General features: G+C 42.4%; 1 protein-coding gene and 1 non-coding gene across 2 annotated transcripts; both read right to left on the bottom strand.

Annotated features, from left to right (window-relative positions):
• Positions 1-3,704: 3,704 nt before the first annotated feature.
• Positions 3,705-24,479, bottom strand: VGLL1 (vestigial like family member 1). Its single transcript, XM_016944268.2, has 4 exons — positions 24,266-24,479; positions 11,495-11,914; positions 9,688-9,741; positions 3,705-4,053 (listed from the first exon to the last, which is right to left on the bottom strand). Exons 1-4 carry the CDS (start codon positions 24,477-24,479, stop codon positions 3,965-3,967), a joined length of 777 nt encoding a protein of 258 aa, XP_016799757.1. The 3' UTR covers positions 3,705-3,964.
• MIR934 (microRNA mir-934) lies at positions 9,549-9,630 on the bottom strand. Its single transcript, NR_036010.1, has one exon. It is a non-coding gene; the product is annotated as a microRNA mir-934 (primary transcript).

The following is a 24,479-nucleotide window of genomic DNA, read 5'->3' as shown; positions in this document are numbered from 1 at the left end:
TTAACCAAAGAATTGAAAGATGTCTCCAATGAAAGCTATAAAATACTGATGCAAGAAGTTGAAGAAGACACACAAAAAAATGGAAAGATATTCCATGTTTATGGATTGGAAGAATCAATATTGTTAAAATGTCCATATTACCCAAAGCAATCTACAGATTCAGTGCAATCCCTATCAAAATACTAAGGACATTTTTCACAGAACTAGAAAAGCCAATCCTAAAATTTATATGGAACCACAAAAGATCCAGAATAGCCAAAGCTATCCTAAGCAAAAAGAACAAAACTGGAAAAATTACATTACCTGACTTTAAATTATACTACAGAGATATAGTAACAAAAAAATGGCATGATATTGAGATAAAAACAGACACATAGACCAAGGGTACAGACTAGAGAACCCAGAGATAATCCCTACATCTACAGTGAACTCATTTTTTACAAAGGTGCCAAGAACTTACACTGAGGAAAGGACAGTCTCTTCAATAAATGGTGCTGGGAAAACTGGATATCCATAAGCAAAAGAATGAAACTAGACCCCGCAAAACCATATACAAAAAGCAAATCAAAATAGATTAAAGACTTAAATCTAAGACCTCAAACTATGGAACTACTAAAGAAAACATTGGGGAAACTTTTTGGGACATTGGATTGTGCAAAGATTTCTTAAGTAATACCCCATAAGCACAGTCAACCAAAGCAAAAATGGACAAATATGATCATATTAAATTAAAAATCATCTGCACAACAAAGGAAACAATCAACAAAGTGAAGCGGCAACACACAGAATGGGAGAAAATGTTTCCAAACCACCCATCTGACAAGGGATTAATAACCAGAATATATAAGGAGTTCAAACAACTGTATAGGAAAAAGTCTAATAAGCTGATTAAAAATGGGCAAAAGACCTGAATAGACATTTCTCAAAAGAAGAAATACAAATGGCAAACAGGTATATGAAAAGGTGCTCAATATTGATCATCAGAGAAATGCAAATCAAAACTACAATGAGATATCATCTCACTCCAGTTAAAATGACTTTTATCAAAAAGTCAGGTAGTAACAAATGCTGGTGAGGATGTGGAGAAAAGGGAACCTTCGTACACTGCTGGCAGGAATGTAAATTAGTACAATCGCTATGGATAACAGTTTGGTGGTTCCTCAATAAACTAAAAATGGAGCTACCATAAAATCCAGCATTCCCACTTCTGGGTATATACCCCAAAGAAAAGGAATCAGTCTATCGATGAGATATCTGCACTGCCATGTTTATTACAGCACTAGTCACAATAGTCAAGATTTGGAAGCAACCTAAGTGTCCATCAACAGATGAATGGATAAAGAAAATGTGTATATATACACAATAGAGTACTATTCGGCCATAAAAAGAATGAGATCCTGTCATTTACAGCAATATGGGTGGAACTGGAGATTATCATGTTAAGTGAAATAAGCCAGGCACAGAAAGACATACATCTTATGTTCTCACTTATTTGTGGAATTTAAAAATCAAAACAATTGAACTCATGGAGACAGAGAATAGAAGGATGGTTACCAGAGCCTGGGAAGGATAGTGGAGAGTTGGTGGTGGGTGGGAGGGAATGGGGATGGTTAATGGATACAAACAAATAGTTAGAAAGAATGAGAAAGACCTAGTATTTGCTAGCACAACAAGGTGACTATAGTCAAAAATAATTTAAAATAACTAAAATAGTGTAAGAGGATTGTTTGTAACACAAAGGATAAATGCTTGAGGTGATGGATACCCCATTTATCCTAACGTTATTATTATACATGGCATGCCTGTATCAAAATATCTCATGCAACCCATAAATATATACATCCATTATGTAACCACAAAAAATAAAAATAAAAATAGTGATAAAACTGTAATCCTTATGAGGATGCTATAGCCTAGTTCATTTCTATAATCACTAATCTATAAAAATTCATACTAACATGCTATTTTAAAATCTTACACATTAAATTAATTGAAAGAAACCATTGTATACACAAATGGGTTGCAAAATTATTTTCAATTAATTATGTTAAGCTAGGGAAATAATTAGGGAAAGGTCAGTGTTCATTGTTTACATCGAAAAAAATAACATATTCTATTTAGCATTTATTTGTGGAGGAGTGATTTTATTTTCAGTGTTGAACATGATCACTGATTTTTAGAATGGAAATGTTCTTAAACACAAGTCTCATTTGGATCTGCAAACAACAGTCTTAGCTGAGATTTTTAAAGGATAATCTTTGCTAACAGAAAAAGGGAATTGCCACCTTTTTGCTTTTTCAGAGACAGGCATCATTTGAGTATGTGAGTGTCCAGTCCATTTGAAGCAATTTCAATTCTTCCAGATTGTAAAGTCAGGAATGGGTGCGTGTTGGGGGTGTGATGGGTGGGTGATGTGGAGGGCAGAGGCAGCTGCTAAGTCAAAGCCAATCGGGCCACTTGTAAATTTCTCAAAACTATAGAGAAAGAGGTGAATGAGGTTTATAGGCTCTAGTCCTATGGGGCCCTGACTTTCCACAGTTTCAAGACCTTGATTGACCTGGTGGAAAAAAAAATCCCACCTCCCCTACTCTCTGCCCAAGTTAGCATCTCACAAGATTATTAACTAGCATGTAGATGAAGTCACACGGACAACACGCAGAGGTCAATTACCCCACCTTTGTGTGTAAAGGGTGGTATACACCTTGTTTGCAAGGGGAGAGAGTACTTTTTTAATTGCAAGAGTAAAATGCCAAAGTGATACAAAGAAATAATTTTCCCCTTAGCTCTTTGGAAGTAAGGTGGGAAAGGAAAAACAAGATAGATATGAAAAGCCAGAAATCTGAGTCTGAGATTAGTATCAGTTGATGTGAGCAGGAATTTACCTGCTTATGTCAGAGGAGCGAGCGTTTGTCTCTTAGGAACAGGGAGTCTTTTCTTTCCTCTTTATTAAAGTAGAAAAATTATTACTGCCTTCAGTTTTATTCAAGAGAGAGCTTCCAGGGGTTTGCAGGGAAATGTTATTAGATCATCCAAGCTACATAATATGCCAATTCTATTGGAATCATTTCTTCTTTTCCCTAAACTGCATGTTAAGAGTTCACTTCTAATGGTATATATTATCTTCTAACACAGATGAATCTTTCTAGAGTCAGCCAAGATAAACACACACTTCTATAATTATGTGCTACAAGCGCTCTAGAATCAGCCTCCACCCTGAATTTTTCCAACCATCACCTAAAGAAGAACATGGATTTTGAAAGTAAATAACTTTGAAAGAAAATGTACTCCTTAAGCCTTTTTTCCTCTTACTGAATCTAGGAAACATATGTAATACACTGGAAAAACTGTTCTTGAGACAGGAGAATTACTGTATTAATGCCAAGATCGCCAATCCACTCATAGAAGAGTTGTGCTCTTTATTTACATAGCAGATGGGAGGGGAAAATATCTAAGAGCCATCCTGACATTAACTTAATATCCTGATATTAAGTATTCCAGTGGTGAGAAAAGACCCCTGAGTTCAGAGGCCTGGATTTCAGTGTTGGCCCTGATACTGGCCATGTGATCTTAGGCAGGTCATTTCGCTTCTCTAAGCCTCAGTGTCCACATATATTAAATGAAGATAATAATGCCAATATTAGGGTTGCTGGAAAATTTGAATGAAATGATGGATGTGAAAGAAATTAGAACCCGGCATAGCACCATCCAAAAAAGTACAGTTTTATTATTATTCATCATCTGAGCTGTTACACAGGAGCAAGCAGGGTGTGGATGGGGAACATTGACAGCGGGGGCTTCTGGGATTTTCACAGGGCAAGTACTGAGCTCATACTAGACACGAAGCTGTTTAACAGATTGGGGAGGCAAGTGGGTGTGAGCAGCTTTCATTTTTATCTGGAACAATATGCAGGGATGTCTTGCTGCCGTGTCTTAGACCAAGTGTTGTCTTTCTCCTCCAACTTGACTAAAGATGCTGCAGGTATCGATGTGGGTGGCCCCAGTGGTTTGGTGGTGTAAGTGAGTATTTCCCAGGTGTCTCTAACTCTGAAAGAGCTAAAGGAGAAGTTACATGGTTAATGAAAGCCAGTTAGGCCCCTATGGAAGACTGTAAGTCTCCTCCAGGGTCCAGATGAACACCTGTGGGATGTCAGATACCAGAGTCCTCAACCTCAGAGGAAGGGAAGACAGAAACTCATGAAACTGCATCCAAGAAATGCTCTGGATACAGAATAAATTCTATTGCAGCCACAACAGAATTTATTCAACTTGTGATGGGCAGTTTACTCAATTTCTAATAAGTAAGTTATCAGATTTCTCAACAATTGCATTTGGGGGTCACTTTGTTAGAATTGAGAAACCAAAGTTTTCAAGTGAAAGTATGTCATTCATCAGGACCAGACTGAGACTTTTCAGCTTCTTTTCAAACTTTGAAAATGTAGGAAACCCACAGCCTCAACCTATTCTCAATGGATCTTGCCCACCCTTGACTCCTTTTCCTTATTCTCTATCCTTCATACTCACTTGCCACAACCTCACCCCTAGATAAGCGTCCCCATTTGCCTTCTCTGCACATTACACTAAGCTAACATCACTGATGAAAATTGCACAACCCAACTGAGAGTTCGCACTTGAAATTCATGAGCTCAGACTTCAGATCACCACCCAGAAATCCTACTTATGTTTGTCTACTATCAGGCTTTGCTTTCCCAATGCCCAAGAAGACTTCTTCATACTTTCTCACTCTCTTTAAATATCCCACACTCTTGCTGTCTTGCTCCACAGTTGATTGAGAAAATAGAAATCATTAGATTAGTACTTTTTAGTCTCCTCACAAGCAAGCCTGAAAATCAATTTGCATCTGTGTCCTTATTAGCTTTCTTTTGTATACTTTCAATGGCAGAACAGCCCCTGTTCTTATGAAAGGTCAGTGCTTCTACATGTCCCTTCTGTCTTCTCAATGACTTCACCCCTCAAGTTACCTTCATCCTCCTATATTGGATCATTCCCATTATCATGCAAAGAGGCTCTAATATTTGCCTCTTAAAAAAAGACCTTCTCAAACCCCATTGGCCTCTTTAGCTAACATCTTTTTTCTCTTTATCATTTCAATGTTAAATTTCTCTAAGAAGCTCCTCGAATTTACTGTCTCCACTTTCTCATCTCTGGTTCACTCTTCAGCCCACTTCAATCTGGCTCCTGTCCACATCACATAATGAAAACTGCTCTTAACACGTCTACAAAAATCTCTGATGCCACATCCAATAGGAATTTCTTCTTATTTGACCTTCTCTTATTTGATCTCTCCACAGCCTTTAACACAGTTGATCACTCCTTCTGTTTTGAAACATTCACCTCTTTTAGCTTCTGTTATGTACCACACTGCCCTGGTTCTTCTCTTATCACACTGGCTACACCTTTTCAGTCTCCTCCGTTTGTTCCTCATGTCCCCAGTCTCTAAATATTGACACCCTCCAGGCCTCTTTCTGCAGCTCTCCTCTCTTCTATGTCTACGTCCTCTGCCTAGGTGATCACATCCAATGGCCTTAAATACCACTTATGTACAGAACTAATATACATCCCAAATGTTTACCCAGACTTTCTTCACTTACATATACAACTGTTTAAAAGGTATATCCACTTGGATGTCTTATAGGCACCTCAGAATTGACATGGCCAAAACAGTTGTATTCTCCTATCCATTTGTTGAAACATGAAACCTAGGAGATAACCTGGATTCTTCCCGTTTCTTTGCCATTCCTATTTAATCCATTACCAAGTCCTAAGAGCTAACCCTCCTACGTAGATCTCAAATACCCCTGTCTCTGCTGTTGCCACCTAATCCAGGCTATCATCCTCTCATGCTTCTTGCCTCTTTGTTTTCATTCTTCCCTTTCTCCAATGTGTCCTCTACAGAACAGCTTTTGTGATCTTATCAGATGCAAGTTGGATCACACGTAAAATCCTTCCATGGCTCACAATGTCACTTAGAATATGAAATCTCAACTCCCAATGTGACCCATAAGGCCCCTGTACCACCTGGCCCCTGCCTACCTCTCCAGACTTCTCTTGTACCACACTCTCTCCTTTCTTACTCCACTCCTGTCACCCTGGTCTTTTTTTTTTTTCCATTCTTCACACACATCTCGGGCTTTTGCAGGGACAATTTTCTCCACCTCCCTCCATCTCTGCCCTAATTCTTCCCAGAGCTGGCTCTCTCACTTCATTCAGGTCCCTGATCACATGTCACTTCCTCAGAAAGGCCTCCTTTGAACACTTTATCTAAAGTTGGCCCCCATTTTTCCCTATTTCAACACCTCATGTGTTTTCCTCACTCCACTTATCATAACTTGCAAATATTTTGTATTTTCCCTTTGGGGGTGGGCATGTCTTCCCCACAAAACTATTAACTCTATGAGGGCAGGGACCAAGACAATTTTATTCACTGTTATATCTCCAATGTATATTATAGTCCTATGTCTGGAAATTAGCAATATCAACTGTTATTATTATCTGTAGCCATTGAAGCAATATATAACCAGTATGTCTATTTCTACCGACCAAAAGATAAAATCAAATTCACTAAAACTTTTGACCAACGTTTGTGAGACTAACCTCCAGAATGTCTTTCTCCAAGGTCTCTCTGACTACCCTTTTGGCTCTGATGACTCTTCTGCTCCACATGCCCCTGCTTCATAGATGCATGACAGCCCACATGAGGGGACTAGGGCCGTATCGGAGGGGCAGGAGGAGACTCTGCCTCCCTTCCTTGACAAATATTTTTCTGGAGCCTCACATAGGAAATCTTTCAGAACAACCTAAATTTCCACTGAAAGGTTCATGTAGTTCACTTTGAAATGAGGTTAATATAAATTATATAAAGAATAAAACATGAGGCCTGGAGCGGTGGCTCACGCCTGTAATCCCAGCACTTTGGGAGGCCAAGGCGGGCTGATCACCTGAGGTCAGGAGTTCAAGACCAGCCTGATCAACATGGTGAAACCCCATCTCTACTAAAAATACAAAAAATTAGCCGGGCATTGTGGCGGGTGCCTGTAATCCTAGCTACTTGGGAGGCTGAGGCAGGAGAATCACTTGAACCCAGGAGGCGGAGGTTGCAGTGAGCCGAGATTGCGCCATTGCACTCCAGCCTGGGCAACAAGAGCAAAACTTCATCTCAAAAAAAAAAAAAAAAAAAAAAAAAGAATAAAACATGAAGAGGCAACTGAGTCTCATGCCAAATCTATTCCCCCAGGAAGTGGGGGAGCAGGATCTGGGCAGTGAACAAGCTCCCCAGGTGGTTCGTACCATCAGGCAAGATTGGGAGACTGGTGTCATGCTTAAGAGCATGGGCTTTGCTGGGTTCCATTGTCCTTTTACTTGGAGCCCTAGGAAGTCCCTTCTCTTCCTCTCAGCTCCATGTTACCTCCCTCTGCCCAGGGCCACAGTGTTAGAAAGGCGGACTTGGGCCTGTTGGCATAGCCACCTTTCCTCAACTACTCTCTGCAAGGAAAGAACATCCCCCACCTTCTTTCCCAAAGGTATATTTTTCTTTGCTCTTTTGCTTGCTTTCTGAGCCTTCTGCATCCCCCTTCCTTTATTTTAGGATAGTGCCCTGGTCCCAGATAGACAGTGAACTCATGTGTGGTAAAATAATCTCACCAGTGACTAATTTTCACTGTTGTATACTTGACTTAACTTGGAATTGTTTCTGATAATTTTATGACACTGTGAGAGCAAGGAGATAATACTGCATCTGCCACTTGCTGCTGTGTGACTTAAGGCAAGTCCTTTCACCTTTTTGAGATCCAGTTTCTTCATCTATAAAATGGGGATATTCATTCATTCAATCACTATTTACTGAATATCGGTTGAGTAAAGCACCTAGGACATATTCACATACACCTCACAAGGTCATGGTGGGGACTGAGCAAGATGGAGTATGTGGTATGTGGCTCATAGTCAACACCCAATACATGTTGTTGTTGCTGTTAGTTTTAGTCTATGAACAATTTTAAGCATCAAGTTATCAGTAATTCTGAGACTCACAATAAACAAATGTAGAAACTATTAACAAGTACTCAGGAAACACCACAATCCTTGCCTTTCATAAGTTAGAAGGCCAGCAGAACTCATTTCCTTGGGCAGGGACTTATGTGATGCCTGCCTTGGCCATGCTAAGGCTTTTGAACCAGCTCTAAATGAATCTCCTCATGGAGGCATGGCCAATTAATCACCAGGGTTGGTTTTTGTTTTGTTTGTCTCTCACACGAAGGCATCAAACAGAATAATTTTTACTACATTGGAATAATTTTTACTACATTACTACATTTTCTTACCGTTTCCTTGTTAAATGCTCTTTTATTGTTTCCAGCATTCACTCATTCATTTATTCAACAAATTTGTATACCACTGTGCAAGGTGCTAGGGATACAGTGGTACACCTCTCAAAGTCTCAGTCCTCATGGGGTTGACATTCTAGTGGGGTCTATAGATTGCCCTCACCCCTACTTCACACCAGACTGTCAAATGCCAGAGATCAGGGGCTGTGGTAGTGGCTCTTCCTTTGGATCCTCTCTATTTTTATTTTTTATGGAGATGAGGGTCTTGCTATGTTGCCCAGGCTAGTCTCTAACTCCTGGGCTCAAGTGTTCCTCCCGCCTTGGCCTCACAAAGTGCTGGGATTACATGTGTGAGGCACCACACCCGGCTTGAGTCCTCTCTTAAACACAGCACACAGAGCACAGCTTGGGGAACACAGGATGCCCTCCAAAAAGACTTCTTGATGGTTTAATGTATGCCAACGCTTAGAGTAATGTGCCAGCCATTATTCTAAGCATTGGTATACATTATTTCATTTACTCCTCACACCTCACCCAATGAGGTGGGCACTATTTTATGCTTATTTGACAAAAATGAAGCAACTGAGGCATGAAGTGGTTAAGAAATGTGACCAGGTTCCTGAAGCAAGTAAATAATAAAGCTGGCAATTGAACCCTGAACCCAGGTCATGAAGATCCTCCTGTCATTCCACCCAGATTGTCCTCTTTTGTAAGTTCCCACTGACACCACTTTCAAATCGAGTGTGGAGCTCAGAGTCCTGGCCTCACGCCTCAGTTGACATTTTCACTGACTGCAGAGTCCTGGGGTGGCCCTATGTACTAGGCTGAAAACTGAACATCTGGGACACAGCAAGCTAATCCTCATCCTCATGAATTTCTTAATTTTTCTGGGTCACCTTGGCTACTTCAGTTAAGTCCAGCTCAGGTTAAAAAAAAAGAAATAAATAAAAGAATACTAGGCTGAAAACTGAACATCTGGGACACAGCAAGCTAATCCTCATCCTCATGAATTTCTTAATTTTTCTGAGTCACCTTGGCTACTTCAGTTAAGTCAAACTCAGGTTAAAAAAAAAAGAAAGAAAGAAAAGAAAAAAGAAACTAAGGAGAGTTGCTTCTATAGCAAAATAAAATTTTACAAGATAGGAAGTGCATATACTCTTTTTTGAGGCTAAAATGAAACAAATTCTATCTATGAAAACACTGAGTGATAGAAATAAGGCTCCCGTCCATTACTGGAGACTCTGGGTTTTATACTACCAGTGTCTCCAGTAGTAGACAGAAGCCTTATTTCTCAAGTTCGTTCTCAGGATACAGACACACACCATCAAAGGCTGGCCCAGATACCTACTTTCATTTGGAAGGCTGGTACTGGCAGATCCACGAGATACATATAGTTTCTTATCTAGAAAAGAAGAAGAAAACATTATTGGAACTGAAATTTCTAGGACTAGGTTAGAGAGTGCCCAGTAGCATTCCAGGGGCCCCACATTGCCTGGCCCTAAGTTTATGAATATCTAGCATAGTCTCTCATATCAGATGCTACAAAAACTGAGAAGCTTCTGTTTTAAAGGTCCACCACCTTCCAAGGCAGTGTTCCTGATTAAGGGTCACTGACTTCCTCAACAGATCCTGGACTTCCAGTCACCAATTAATACAACTCATGTCAACATGAGCATGAAGACTTTGGTGATAACCATTTGTTTGTGAATGTGTCTTGAGATTTCAGGAATAGGACAATGCCTGCATTAGTTTCACCATGATGTGCCTGGCTTACAGTAGATGCTCACTAAATATTTGCTGAATTGGACTTGAACTGTAAAGAGTTGCTAAGTTTGGAAGGTGATGATTTCAGCCATCTGTGTTCTAACCTACTGTCGAAACAGGGCTCTGCTGTGTGTATGCACAGGCATATATACAAGCACAGTTGGCCTAATTTTCCCTGTGAATCCAGTAGGAAAGGACTTTTGAAAAAGAGTAGAGGGGTAGGAAATTTCACAGGTTTCCCAAACATGACACTTCTATGATTTACTCCTTAAGTACATTCCTAATCAAATTCTGGAAATGACAGAGTGGTATTTTAATGGGAAATTTGTTTTCCACATTAGAATAGAACACAGTGCCTGACTTAGGTAGGCTATGCTGAACAGGCCTTTTGTTTACTATATGCTTAGTTCAGTGTAAAGATGGCTTCTAGTAATTTCTTTCAGGCATGGAACACTAGAACCACACTATGTATGGACAAGGAAGCTGCAAAAGAAAATTCGTCCAGAGTACAGAATGGCAGAGGATGCAGACTTGGTTCCATGAAACTATAAAATATATATTTATAAGTGTTTCATATGAAAGGCAAATCTTGCAACAGAGTAGGTTGATTTTTTGGTGGAAGTATAATTAATGCCAATTCTTCCCCGTCCTTTTACAAAGAAGGGAGCCTTGTTTTCTGATGGATATTTTGCATCTGGTAGGCGCAAATTAAATATTTGCTGGGTGAATGAGTGAATGAAGAGGTGAGTGAGCCTTAAGGGTGTTTTTAGTTCAGGGGAGGGGTGGTGATCAGGGAGCAGGAACCCAAGGGAAACCAAGCAGGAGGATCCCAGAGTGCAGGAGCAAGCCAAGGACAGTCAGGCACTGTTAGGTCTCCAAGCAGCAATGGGGCTGCCTCTACAGTCGCTTTGAATTTTAATGTGTGGAGCAGATGGTTGGTATAGATTGCCCTTGTTGTTTGCCTGGAGCCTGACATCACTGCAAGTTGCCAACCTGTTTGGAGGCTACAGTTTGAGCCTGTAGGTACGTCACAGAGCTCTGTTCTGCAAATGGCTTATTTAATTGCTCCCAATGAGGTAAACACAGGACCCTGCGATATTACACAGCAGCCCATCATTTTTCTAAGGTAAGGCCAAGTTGACAGGCTAGGGTGAGTACTTCGGGCCAAGTCCATCTGGCTGGCTATCTATGTAACCCTTTAGCTATTAAACTGTGAATGTCAATGAAGCCTAGTGAAGATGTATGGAACATTTAAGCAGAACATCCCTTCCCTCAGCAGCCCTATGTCCAGAGTGGCAGCAATTAGTCTTGGCACCTCATCTCATGCCAACTCACTCTCAACCACAACCAATCAGAGGCACCCCTCCAAGTATCTGTAGGCATTTCCTTACAGTGAACTGAGCCGGGAGGCAGGTTGAAGAGCAACCCTGTGCTTCCAGCTATCTGGCCAGGGTTGCCATTCTGCCTGGCGGCAGATTCCTGAGGACGGGCTAGGCATCTGTCTTGCTGGAGGAGACTTAGGAGAGGCTCACGTTTCCCATCAGGCTGGGGCTCTGGAACCAGGTGCCGAGCAGGGAAGGCATGAGAGTAGCCAGGCTCTAAGGAGCTGGTGCTGGCCAGGGAGGAGAAATGCCACAGCTCCCCAGGCCGAACAGAGGCCCTCCTAGTCAGGGACGGTGAGAACTGATTCACAGCCATGGGACCAGGCACATGCAAGTTGCAGTTGGCGGCACGGTTTGTGACAGGTACTTCTGGCTGTGGCTTTGTCCATGGAGACGAGTAACGCCACTGATTTGGAGACATGCTATCATCTGAAAATGAAAGATTTAGAAGACATGTTAGGTGTTTATTGTTTTCAAAATGGATGTAGTTTTTTTTTAATACATACTCTATTTTTTTTAACTTGAAGGAAATACAGAAAAGCTAAAATAAAATCATCCTAATGATAATATCCAGAAATAGCCATTGTCCTCCGTAGGTGTACTGTTTCTAGGATTGGTTTCTATTCATGTATGCATTGTTTTCACAACATATATTGTTATTCAAGCCATTTTTGCTTCATTAAAATATCATGAAAAGCCTCCTATAGAAATGAATAGGCCAGGCACAGTGGCTCATGCCTGTAATCCCAGCTTTTTGGGAGGCCGAGTTGGGCAGATCACTTGAAGCCAGGAGTTCGAGACCAGCCTGGCCAATATTGTGAAACCACATCTCTACTAAAAATACAAAAATTAGCTGGGTGTGTTGGTGCACACCTGTAGTCCCAGCTACTCGGGATGCTAAGGCAGGAGAGTTGCTTGTGCCCAGGAGGCGGATGTTGCAGTAGGCCGAGATTGCACCACTGCACTCCAGCCTGGGCAACAGAGTGAGACTCGGTAAGAAAGAAAAAAAGAAAAAGAAAGGAAGGGAAGGGAAAGGAAGGGAAGGGGGAGAGCCAAACACCAGCTTTTTAAAGTGCTGTACAGTAAGTAGTCCATGGTAAGGCAGTAATTAACAAATGTCATATTTGTGCACTGCTTGGTTATTTCCATTTTTTTCTATTATGTTAACAGCATTACAATGAGCATCTCTGTATAGATACCTTTGCTCCCGGATCCAACCAGCTCCTTAAGGATGCTTTTCTGGAAGTAAACGTGCTTGATTTGTGTTTGGTTGCTGCTATCATCTAGCTTTATTTTACAGCTGGTGTTTTAAATACACCAAATAGGGGGATTCGACAGAACTTTAAAAAGGGCTTAACACTTACCTGTGCTGGTCACTCACACAACTCTAGGAGCTAAAACCACATTTTCCAGAGTAATATGAGGCACAGGGATGTTAAGAGACTGAACCAAGGTAGCAAAAACAGATTAGCCAAGAAGGGAAGTGAGCTGGAACGATAAGTAATGGGGAGGGAAGTAGTTGCTTGGACCCCATTTTGCAAAAGCAGAATTCTGAGGGTCAAGAGGTGACTTAGTTTCTTCTTGTGAAGTTCATGTGGATTGGTTAAGAGGGATGGAGTGTCCTTTGGTCCCATAGACACTATTCTTATTGTGCCTATGATAGCCGCTGAATCTGAGATCTCAAATGTCCAGGATAGCTTAGGACAAGGATGAATGTTTTCCCCATTCTCAACACCCACTCAGGCAAGAAGGGAGGAAGGAAAGAGTTCTTCCACACAGTTCTTAAAGCCTGGAGCCTATCATCTATCCAAGATAATGGAGAGAGGGTGGGTGTGGAGACAAAGGAAGATTAGCCGGCTGGAGAGGATGTCTGGGACACTGGTCCTCTTTCCCGTACAAACCTCTCCTAGCGCTCTTGAATGTTTGGTTTGACTGGATTGTGTACAAGATAAAAAATTCTGAGAGGCCTGCCCAGTGTTACTGGAGTGCCGTCACTCAGTGTGACACAAAGGATAGGAACAGAAGTCCAAGCCCTCAAGGCAAAGACATTCTCCCCAACATCTCACACCATTCACAGTGAGTGATGGGGGATGGTTGGCCCTTCTTATGAAACCAAAGGCAAGACAATATATTAAGATTTGTTTTGGTGAGGGTGAATGCTACTTCTGAAAATTGGTATCTCCAGGCCAGAAGCAATTCAGTGCACAAAGAGAGTGATTAAGCTAATTTGGTGTAATCACAGTCTGTGTTTCATATTGAATGAGGGTACTGCATGTCCTAAGCACAAATTAGAAACAAAGCGTAGCCCCTGACAACTAGGCAGTTTCCATCTGAACAGGCCTTACAGATCTCATACATATGACTTAGGGGCTGAATGCTTGAAATGTGGAAAGCAGAGCCCCAGAATGTTTTGAATATTTCTTTTAACTGCTTCCTTTCTAGAATTCTCTGAAATGTTAAGGGAAGTGGGTTGGTGTGCCACAGTCCAAAGTCCTATATGGTCACCAGGTGCCCCAGAGCACAGTTTGGATGGGAGCTTCTGGGCACGCACAGGGTGTCCTAACCCCAAATTCACAGTGATCCAACAGCGGGCCTTGGGTGGCCTGGGGAAACACATCATTCCAGATTAGGCTTGGAAGTCAGTGGCCCATGGAGTGGAGACCCTGGATTTGAGTGGGCCTCTCTTTTTCAGGCCTCTTGGGCCAACTGCTCCAGCAGCCACTCCCACCTACCCTGTGGATGGGTAAAGACCTCTTAAACTACAAACCTGCACTGGCTCAAGGCTGCTGCTGCTACTAAAAGTGATCCTGGTGACATTTTTTTCATCCAAGTGCCCCCTATTAGTTACCTCTAGAAGTGAGAGAGGGAGCCCCAGGGCAGAATTTGCTGCCTTCTCAAGCCCCTGACCACATGAATGAGTGGAGAGCAGGTAAGAAACACCCTGATGCAGGCATACATGGGGCAGGCTAGGATTTTTCTTTCAGCAGGAGTACAAATGGCTTCCACTCCACTAACTTCAACCCTGGGCATCTAGACCCTACCTCTTAGTCCCATTCATCCCTCTAGAATTCCTGATGCTGTTGGTCCTGAGACAAAACCTGTCCAGAGAGAGCTGGTCTCCATTTCCTGCACTGCCCTTTTTCGGTGAAACTGGCAGGCCATTCCCCCTGCCTTCCATGCATACCCAGAGGCGCCACACATTTCCACCCATATACACTTTTGGGAGCCCCAGAACACTCTAGAAAACATCTTCAGGCACTTATGAGTTTGCTGCCATTCCAGAGTACCTTCCCTCCACTTTATCCTTGCATGGAGGCCCTGACTTCCTATTCCAGATTAGTTTTTCAACATACAAACTTAAATGTCACCCTTTCAGAAAGGCCTTCCCTCAACTTCCAATCTAAAGTTTGTGACCCTGTTACTTTCTGTGACTGCACCCTGTTTATTTCCTTCATGGCAGTAATACTGTAATTTATTTATTTCTTAATTCTTACATTCATTCATTCACTATTGGTCTTCTTTATTGTTCAGTAAGCTTGGCGAGAGCTGAGATCATTTCTCTTTTGTTCACCATTATATCCCCAAGAACTTGCACAGTGCCTAGCACATAGTGGCCCTGAAAAAGTATTATTCTAATGAGTGCACACACTTATTTACACACAAACACACATACATATGCACAGTTGCAAACATGTACACACTCACTAACACAAACATGCACACACACACACATACACACCCTTCCCCACTGAACCTTTCTAAATCGAAGAGAGCAGGATGAAAGTGGTTAAAAGCACAGACTTTGAAATCAGAGAGGCTTGGAATCCAATCCCAGATCTGCCACTTCCTAGCTATGTGACACTGAGCAAGTCCCCTCCCACCTCTGAGACTGTTATGAGATTGAATGAGACCATCCATGTAAAAGGTTTAGCACAGTTCCTGGTACACAATTGCCACTCAATAAGTGGTAGCTCTTGCTGTTGTTATTATTCATCATTTCAGTTTAAAAAGCCACTCTGGGTTTCTTTACTGGTTTGCAACACTCAGCACAATCAACGTGAGAAAAAGCAAGATGGTCATTAATGCATGAGGCCTAAGAACCCTCCCTGCCAACAGTCACCTAGTGCTGGAGAAGGGAGGGGCAGAAAGGACTGAGCCAAGGGGCCCATAACAGCAGCAGAGGCAGCAGCAGCACTTCAGGGCTGGTTTGGAGGCTGGAGTAGATACTGGTTATAAAAGAGGGATTTCAGAAGTCTTTGCTCAGTCTGTGGCCATTCCCAGGGAATAACACATCAGAGGTGGGCAGGAACAATTTGTAAATATATAGTAGTTTTCGTTTATTGAGTACTCACTATGGGCCAGGCACTTTACTTAGCACTCTGCATACATGATCTCATGTGATCCTCACAGCAACCCAGATGAGAAAATCGAGACCCAGAATGGTTAAAGTGACTTGTCTAAGGACACACGGCTAGCAAGTGGTAGAGGTGTCTGATTCCAAACCTTATGCTCTTACCAACTATGCCTCCCCAATATTGCAAAGAATGCAGTGAGGTGGGCACTTTTACATGCTCCTTGGGTTGGAGGGCTGGCAGATTGGCATAACATTTCTAGGAAGAAATTTGTCGGTAAATATCAAAACCCTAAAATTTGTGTGTACTCTTTGACCCAAGCATTCCACTTGTAGCAATTTATTTTAAGGATATAGTCAATGATGCATGTAAAAATGTACCCACAAGGATGTTCAAAGTGATTTGTATAATATAGCGAAAGATTAGCAACAACCTAAATATCCAAAAATCTTAATAAATTTGGTACATCTATAAAATGATACTCTTAAGCCATTAAAATGATGTTGTAGTAGAACATTTAATGGCATGGAGAAGTGGATATGACATTGATGAATTTTTTAAAAAAGCAGGTTACAACCCATTCTGTGCAAAATGATGTCACGTTGTAAAAATTAGTACATGTCCATGGATGTACATGTGGTTTTTGTTTCCTGAATGCTTATCTGTGTTTTCTAAATTTCCAAAAAGGAGTATATTTTATGTTTGTAAATAGTAAAAATTATGTTTTAAGCAAAAACATAAGAAACCACTTGACACGTGAAGCTCCCAAAAAACGAGTCACAGCTGTGAACGACTAATCCATGATTGCCTGATTTCCTTCCATCTATCCTTTCTTCTTTCCTTCCTTCTCTTCTCCCTCTTTCTGCATCTTTTAATGCAAATTCTGTGGGATTTTTTTTTTTTTGACAGGGTCTCACTGTCTCCCAGGCTGGAGTGTACTGACAAGATCATAGCTCACTGTAGCCTCAGTTTCCCCAGGCTCAAGCAATCCTCCCGCCTCAGCCTCCTGAGTAGCTGGAAATACAGGTGTGAGCCACCACACCTGGACAATTTTTAAATATTTTTGTAGAGACAGGGTCTCTGTATGTTGCCCAGTCTGGTTTTGAATGCCTGGCCCTCCCAAAGTGCTGCGATTACAGGAGTGAGCCACCATGCCTGGCCTACAAATCTCATTTTATGATGAAGTTGAAATCAAGAACCCTCTGAACACATGCACACTTTGCACTGTGAAAGTCCAACCTTTGGCCTGCATGATCTGCACACATTGACTTTCCCTCTCTGCCCTCTTTGCTGGTGGCACTTGCACTTCATCCATTCACCCCCAAGTACAAAAAGCATATTGTTTGCATTAGCTGAGGTCAAAATATCACTGGGGATGGAGGGACAGCTTAGAGGAGATTGTGCTGTTCCAGGGCACCAGGGGGGCCTCTCAGTTCCTTCCCCTCTTTCACAGCTGCCTCCCTGGGGTACCTAGTCTTTGGATGAATATCCAGATTCCTTTTCCCAACTGAAAATAGAGATCAAACACAGAATATGAGCTAGTATTCAAAATGCTGAGTGGCTAAGATCCGAAATCAATTCCATCTGCCGGCAAATACTATAGACTCCCCATATTAGCTGAGAGATCTTGGGCAAGTCACTTGACTGTCTGAGCCTCAGTTTCCTCATCAGGAAAATGGACATAGTCAGAGTTAACCAGTAGAGTTGGTGTGAAGATTCAGTGAGATAATCCACGTGACAGACCCTAGCAAAGGGCCTTGCACACAGAAAGTGTTCAAAAAGTGTTAGCCATTATACACATTATTAGCGATAGTCCTTATAGGTATTAAATCCTCTTGCTGGGGCATTGTCAGAGTGTACAAAGGCAAGACAATGGGGTATTCAAGAGACTGGCTCTGGAGATCGATGGACTTGGGTTTCAATCTTTATCACTCACTGGCTGTGTGACCCATCTCTAGGCACTTACCTTCTCTGGGCTGCAGTTTCCTGCTCTGTAAAATAAGGATAATAATATCCATTGCAAAATAGTTTTGTGAAGCACAACCAATATGCAGAAAAATGCACAAATGGAAGTGTGCAGCTGGGGGAATTTTCATAAACTGGGTAATGAGCACCCAGCTCGAGTAACAGAACCTGATCACCACCCCAGAAGCACACCGTACCCCTCTCAGTCACAACACCCCCAAAAGGTAACCATATCCTGTCTTCTGACACCATAGGTTAGATTTGCCTGTCTTTGAACTTTATAAATCACAGTGGATTTCGTGGACTGAACTAAAATGCACTAATTTTAGTGTGGTGTCTGGTATTCGCTGGAAGCTCCATATATGTTTGTGCAGAAAGATTCCTTTTCCTTACGGGAAAAGAGGACAGGAAACTGTCAGTATTTACAAGGGCCATAAACAACTAGCATGACTATATCTCACATAGATATTTACACTTTAAAAAAAAAAAAAAGCCAGCATTTCTTCCCTACCCTTACTGATTATGGCAGATGGGAGGGGAGAGAGAAGGAGGCTGGATCCTTTGAGACCTCTAAAGGCCCATGTATATACCCTCTCACCTTCTCTCAGCAGCCCTAGAGCAATGTTGCCAGGTCTGAGGCCGGCCTCAGGACTGGGGCTGGGGACAGGACAAGAAGAACACAGGGTGGCATACGTACCAGGACCATGCCCCCTACAAACTATAGTTACTGAAACTTCTCTAGTTACTGATTCTAAAATTCCCAATGTCCTTTTAAAAGGGAGATAATTCAAAGATACCTTCAACTTGTATTTTCTTTTCTGAAGTACAGCCAGTATAAATTATACATAAGTAAATAAAAACACAACACTGATTGGGGAAGAGAAGCCAGGAAATTTGACGGCATTTCCTAGCCACACGGGTCTCTGTGTTTGGGACTTGCATATTTGGCTCAACAGAGAGCCCTTAGAATGTGGGCGAGTTGGCCATGGGAGCCCATGAATGGGAGCCTGTTCTCCTTGGAATGGCCTAGCTGGGCTGGACGGCCTGGTGCTGGTCTGTAGGGTTTGAGAGGATACTAACAGTCAGTAATGAAAGGCCACTTGAAAGATTTCCCACCATTTTCAAAGCCATATGTATGTCATATAACACCTCCAGTGAGAACCTCTGTGGGACTGGAAGCCTTTCATGGGGCCCTCCCCTGAGGCAGCAGAGCTTATGAGAAACTTGACTCCTAGTGGTGATAAGAGAGGCTTTGAGGGAGGCAGTTTTTCCTTCATTTGCTCAATCAGCGGACAAATATTTGCCTAGCCCGCACCACACTCTGTGAGGGAGACAACATCTTCACAGTCAAAGGATTTGTGGGGTTCTTATAGGGAAAATGCAACAACCAAGAAGGAAGATGGAGAACCAAGTCACCTCTCTATCTGGCCTGTGAAGGCTGGCTTGGGCAAGGAACAGGGCCATGCCCAACTTCCCTCAGCAGGCAGGGGTTTCACAGAAGGTCGAGGTGAAATCAGAAGGCACAGGAAACTCTATGGCAGCCATGAAACAGAACCCCCTGAAAACCTGGAGGCTTATGGGAGATGCCTGCTGCTCTGTGAACCTGGTGTTTTGAACACAGGTCCTCACATCTATCTTAGCTGTTCAAAAACTCAACTCAAGCTTTGGACTACATTGCACTTACTATGTGCCACTTGACATGCATTATCTCATTGACTCCTCACAAGCACTGTCCTATAATTCAATATTATTCCATTTTAGAGATGAGGAAACTGAGGCACAGAGAGGAGAAGTGATATTTCTGGAGACCACACTGTTAGTAAGTGATGGAGCTGGCTTGGCCCCATGCTGAGTGGTTCTAAAGCTGTACACCACACCGTACTCCCTCTCTACAGTGACCCCCATCTGTAGGGTCAACACCTTGTGATCAAAACCATAATTTCATTCGTTCAAGCCATATGTATTGAGTGCCTCCATGTGTCAGGCATTGTGGTAGGTACTTAGAAAGCAGCAGTTAACAGATTGAGTCCCTACTGCCACGGAGCTCAGAGGGTAAGGGGAGAGAGGAGTCTAGAAAGAAATACAACATATAATGTGCCCGGTGGTGACAAATGCTAAGAAGAAAAATGAAGCAGGGTAAGAAGACAGACGTGAGAGGGTGGGGGCTTTCATTTTTTAAATAGATTGCTCAGACAAGGACTGTTTGAAGTGGTGACATCCAGGTGGAGACTTGAATGGAGAAAGGTGAAGCCATGCAGGTATCTGGGGAAAGAGCATTCCAGGGATAGGAGAGACCATGTGCAAAGGGCAGGCCTGAGGCAGGATTGTCCTTGGCATAGTTTATGAATACCAAGAAGCCTAGACTGGAGCGGGTGAGGCAGAAAGTGGTAAGATATGAGATCAGAAAGACAACGGGGGCCCAGATGAGGTAGGGCCCCATTATAGACTTTGGATATGATTCCAAGTGACATGGGAAGCTGGCAGAGGGTTTTGAACAGAAGAGTGCTAGTGTGTGACTTTCATTTTAATGCTACCATTCTGACTGCCCTCCTAAGAATAGACTGAAGGAGAGGAAGGGAAGAAGCAATGAGACCAATTAGGAGGTGACTGCAGCAATTCAGCGGGGGGCGATGATAGCTTCTAGGACCCAGGTGATAACGGAGGTGAGAAGATGCGGTCAGATCTTGGATATTTTGAAGATAGAACCTACACAATTTCCAAAAGGATTGGATGTGGGGTGTGAGACAGAGAGGTGTTAAGCATGACTTCAAGGAATTGGAAGGGTGCAGCTCCCATTTATTGAGATGGGAAAGACTGTGGGCAGAGCAGGTTGAGGGGGAAATTAAGAGTTTATTCAGTTTGGGAGCTATTTTGTTTGAGTTTCCTATTAGGCATGTTAAGTGAAGATCAAGTAGGCAGTTAGACAGGCACGTCTGAAATCCATTCTGGGTTGCAGATATGCATTTGGAATTGCTCAACATATAGATGGCATTTAAGACCAAGACAGTAAGTGTAGACAGAGAAAGGAGTTGTCTGGGACCTGAGTACTGGGGCCCTGAAATGTTTAGAAGTTGGAGAGAGAAGGACATATAGCAAAGGAGACTGAGAAGAAATAGTAACCAGGGAGGCAGGAGGAAAACCAAGAAAGCATAATGTTATGGGCTGACTGCAGGCGAAGTAGGTATTTCACGAGGAGAGAGCAATCTTCTGCAGCAAATGTTATGATAGGTCAAATCAGATGAGGACAGATAGGGACCATTGGATTTGGAAAGTGGAGGTCACTGGGTAACCTTGATAAGAGCGATTTCAAGGAGTGATGAGGTTGAAAGCATGAGTGGAATGGAGTTTAGAGAGCATGAGAGGAAAGGACAGAGTACACATAAATACCAATTTTGAGTTTTGCTGCAAAATGAAGCAGAGAAATGGGGCAATAGGCCAAGAGTTGGTTTTATCCCAGCTTGGGTTTTACCAGGCAAGTAGAATAGAGAAAGTGAGACCATGGCTTGATGATGCTTACAAGGGAATGATTATAATGAATCCAAGCCAATGTGTTCAGAAATAAATCAGAGTCAAATAGCCGAAGTCAGTATACTTGTCTGTGTATTAACTGCCCGAGATTTTGACACTTCCAAGGAGTCAGTTAGATCTTCTGAATCCCACACACCACATTTCTCAGCTCTTACCACATGTCAATCCCCCAAATGATTCAAGACCATGGTCATTCCTGCTTCTGTTGTGATTATTCAGCACACTCTTAGACATCACCTCCCCACTCCCCACCCACCCCCTCCTGCCCATTTTAACAGCAAGCTCCACATCATTTCCTTTAGTATCTGCTGCTACCCCATGCCCTTCCACATATTTATTTAACCCACTAGATTCTCTGAGAAAACCACATTGGTTGACTGCAAAAGTAAATTCTAAGAGAGAAGTAAATTCTGCAAAGGTGAATACATCAGATACACATCAACTCCCTCTCCAGTCCCAAAAAGCAAAGCCAGAATGATGGCATCTGGAAACAGGGGAGCTCTTTGCCTGGAGGCAGAGGCCCCACTTGTCCACTTTACACAAAAACCCCCACTTGGAGGTACGTATGTCTTCCAGTGGGAGCAAGTCATTCAACATGTGCACTCACCAACACCAATAAAGAGCTCTTGAAATCCACCAGACCCTGATATATTTGCTCACTTTCCAAAAAGGTAAAGGGAGCCATATTGAGTGACATCCAGCTGGCGAGGGTGACTTCTCCATTAGGCACAGGAGGCACAGTGCCTAGGACCCATTAATAGTTTTAGGGGCCCACAAAAATGTTTTAAAATCAGAAGAAAAAATAAATATGACAGTGATACTGAATATATTTAAAACATGAACTCAGCTTGGATTATATTCATCTTTATACCAATGCAGTCATAAAATGTAACTTTTAATGTTTTTGTGGAGGAAGGAGGTCCATGAAGACAAAAGTGTCTAGGGTCCGTGAAAGTCATACTACAGCCCCTGCTAGTGTGATGTTTAAGGCTTCCTTCAAACCTGGATATTTTGATGTGCACATTTTGACTTAGTTATCTTGAAGTAACTGTTTTGAGATGTACGACTGTTTATTTCTTAACAATTAGCAAATAGACACACCTGGCCCTGTGAAGGGTGGGAAAGGGATGTGGCAAGACTATTCATCTACTTCCCTCTGGCCCCTACCCTTGCTCACCAAACCATGCACTATTAGTTGAGAAGAGGCTGGGAGCACCTACATGGGACATGCGTTTTCTTTTCATAGATGCTTTGGTGTTCCTGCCCCAACAGGCCTATAGTAATAATAATAGTGATAATAATACTAGCTGGGTGTGGTGGTTCACACCTGTAATACCAGCACTTTGGAAGGCTGAAGTGGGAGGATCGCTCGAGGTCAGGAATCTAAGACCTGCCTGGGCAACATAGCGAGATCCTGTCTCTACAAAAAAAAAAAAAAATTTAAATTAGCTGGGTGTGGTGGCGCATACCTGTAATTCTAGCTACTTGCGAGGCTAAGGCGGGAAAATTTCATGAGCCCAGGAATTCGTGGCTGCAGTGAGTTATGATCGCGCCACCACATTCCAGCCTGAGCAACAGAGTGAGACCCTGTCTCTAAAAAACAGAAGAAGAAGAAAAATACTGATAATGATTACAGTAAATAGTTGTGGAGTTTCACTGTGTGCTGAGCAGTAAACCCAGCATTTAACATGATTGAGGAAATAATAAAATAGGTGAACTGATTTGATTAAACACACCCATTTTTACATTAAACTTCTTTTTTTCTTTTTCCAGTAGCTTTACTTTTTTTTTTCTTTTGAGACAGGGTCTTGCTTTGCCACTCAGGCTGGAGTACAGTGGTGCAATCATGGCCCACTGCAGCCTCAACCTCCCAGGCTCAAGTGATCCTTCTGCATCACCCTCCTTAGTAGCCAGAGATATAGGTATGAGCCACCACACCTGAATAATTTCTTTAAATTTTTTTGTATACACAGGGTCTCACTATGTTGGCCAGGTTGCTCTCAAACTCCTGACCTCAAGTGATCCTCCTGCCTTGGCCTTCCAAAGTGCTGGAATTACAGGTGTGAACCATCACACCCAGCCAGCTTTGATTTTAAAACTTTTCAAAACCACCTCTCTACAACTGGGAACTTTCCATTTATGGAAATAAATTATATAAAATGCAAATATTATCAACATTTAAAAACTATCATAACATACTTCTGCTCTAATGGCTTATTCAGCAAGATTCTAATTTATGTTTTAGTCTTTTATGGAAATTTCAAGGTTCTTTGTACCTAGATATAGTGCTCACAAATTTGCATATTTGTATGTTCATTTACTCATTCAACAAATCCTTGTTGGTTGTCCCCTATGTCACAGTCACTGTTTCTAGATGCTAGAAATACAATATTAAGCAAAATCAGCAATGGTCCTTGCCCTCACAGAACTTTCATTTAATGGAGGAGTATGCAATAGTCAAATAATTATACAAGTGTAAAAACTGCAACTGTGACAAGGGCTGTGAAGGAGAGTTAAAGAACGGTAGGAGAATCTGTAATAGGATATTTGAATGCTTGGGGGTGTGGGTGGTCAGGGAAAGCTGCCCTAAAGAAGTGATCTTGGGATGAATGTGGGTTAATTAGGAGAAGGGAGGGAAGAGATTTGCAGACAAGGAACAGTTTGTGCAAAGGCCAGGAAGAAATCAAAGCGAACATGAAGGACAGAAGGAAGCCAGTTTCTGGAGGACAGTGCTGGGGAGGTGAGGTTGGAGCAGTAGATGGTAGCCCCATTTTGACATTAAACTTCTAGGAAGGGGTGTGGCTTCTCACTAGTCAGAGCAACTTGCCTTTAGCAAACATATAAGTGTCCAAGTGTGTCAAGTACATCAAAGAACTGGTGTATCCGTGGCAGCCTTGATAGGGAATCCCAGCTCCCTCCCTCCCCACATGCTCACCGTTTTTCAGCATCACACCTTCACTCTGACTCGAGGGGGTCAATTCCTGGGGGCTCTTGATATTGCTCAGAGCTCTGGAGAAGTGTTCATCCACTACACTGCTGATGTCCCCTTGGAAGTAGGTGAAAAGGACACACCGGGAATTCCATTCCGTCTTTATAGGCTTCTGCTTGCCTTTGGGCAGCCGGATGGCAGTCTTCTTCATTTCTTCCAT

This window comes from Pan troglodytes, chromosome X, assembly GCF_028858775.2.
Source record: "Pan troglodytes isolate AG18354 chromosome X, NHGRI_mPanTro3-v2.0_pri, whole genome shotgun sequence".
In the NCBI taxonomy this organism is placed as follows: Eukaryota; Metazoa; Chordata; class Mammalia; order Primates; family Hominidae; genus Pan; species Pan troglodytes.
This window is presented reverse-complemented; position numbering and strand designations above follow the sequence as displayed.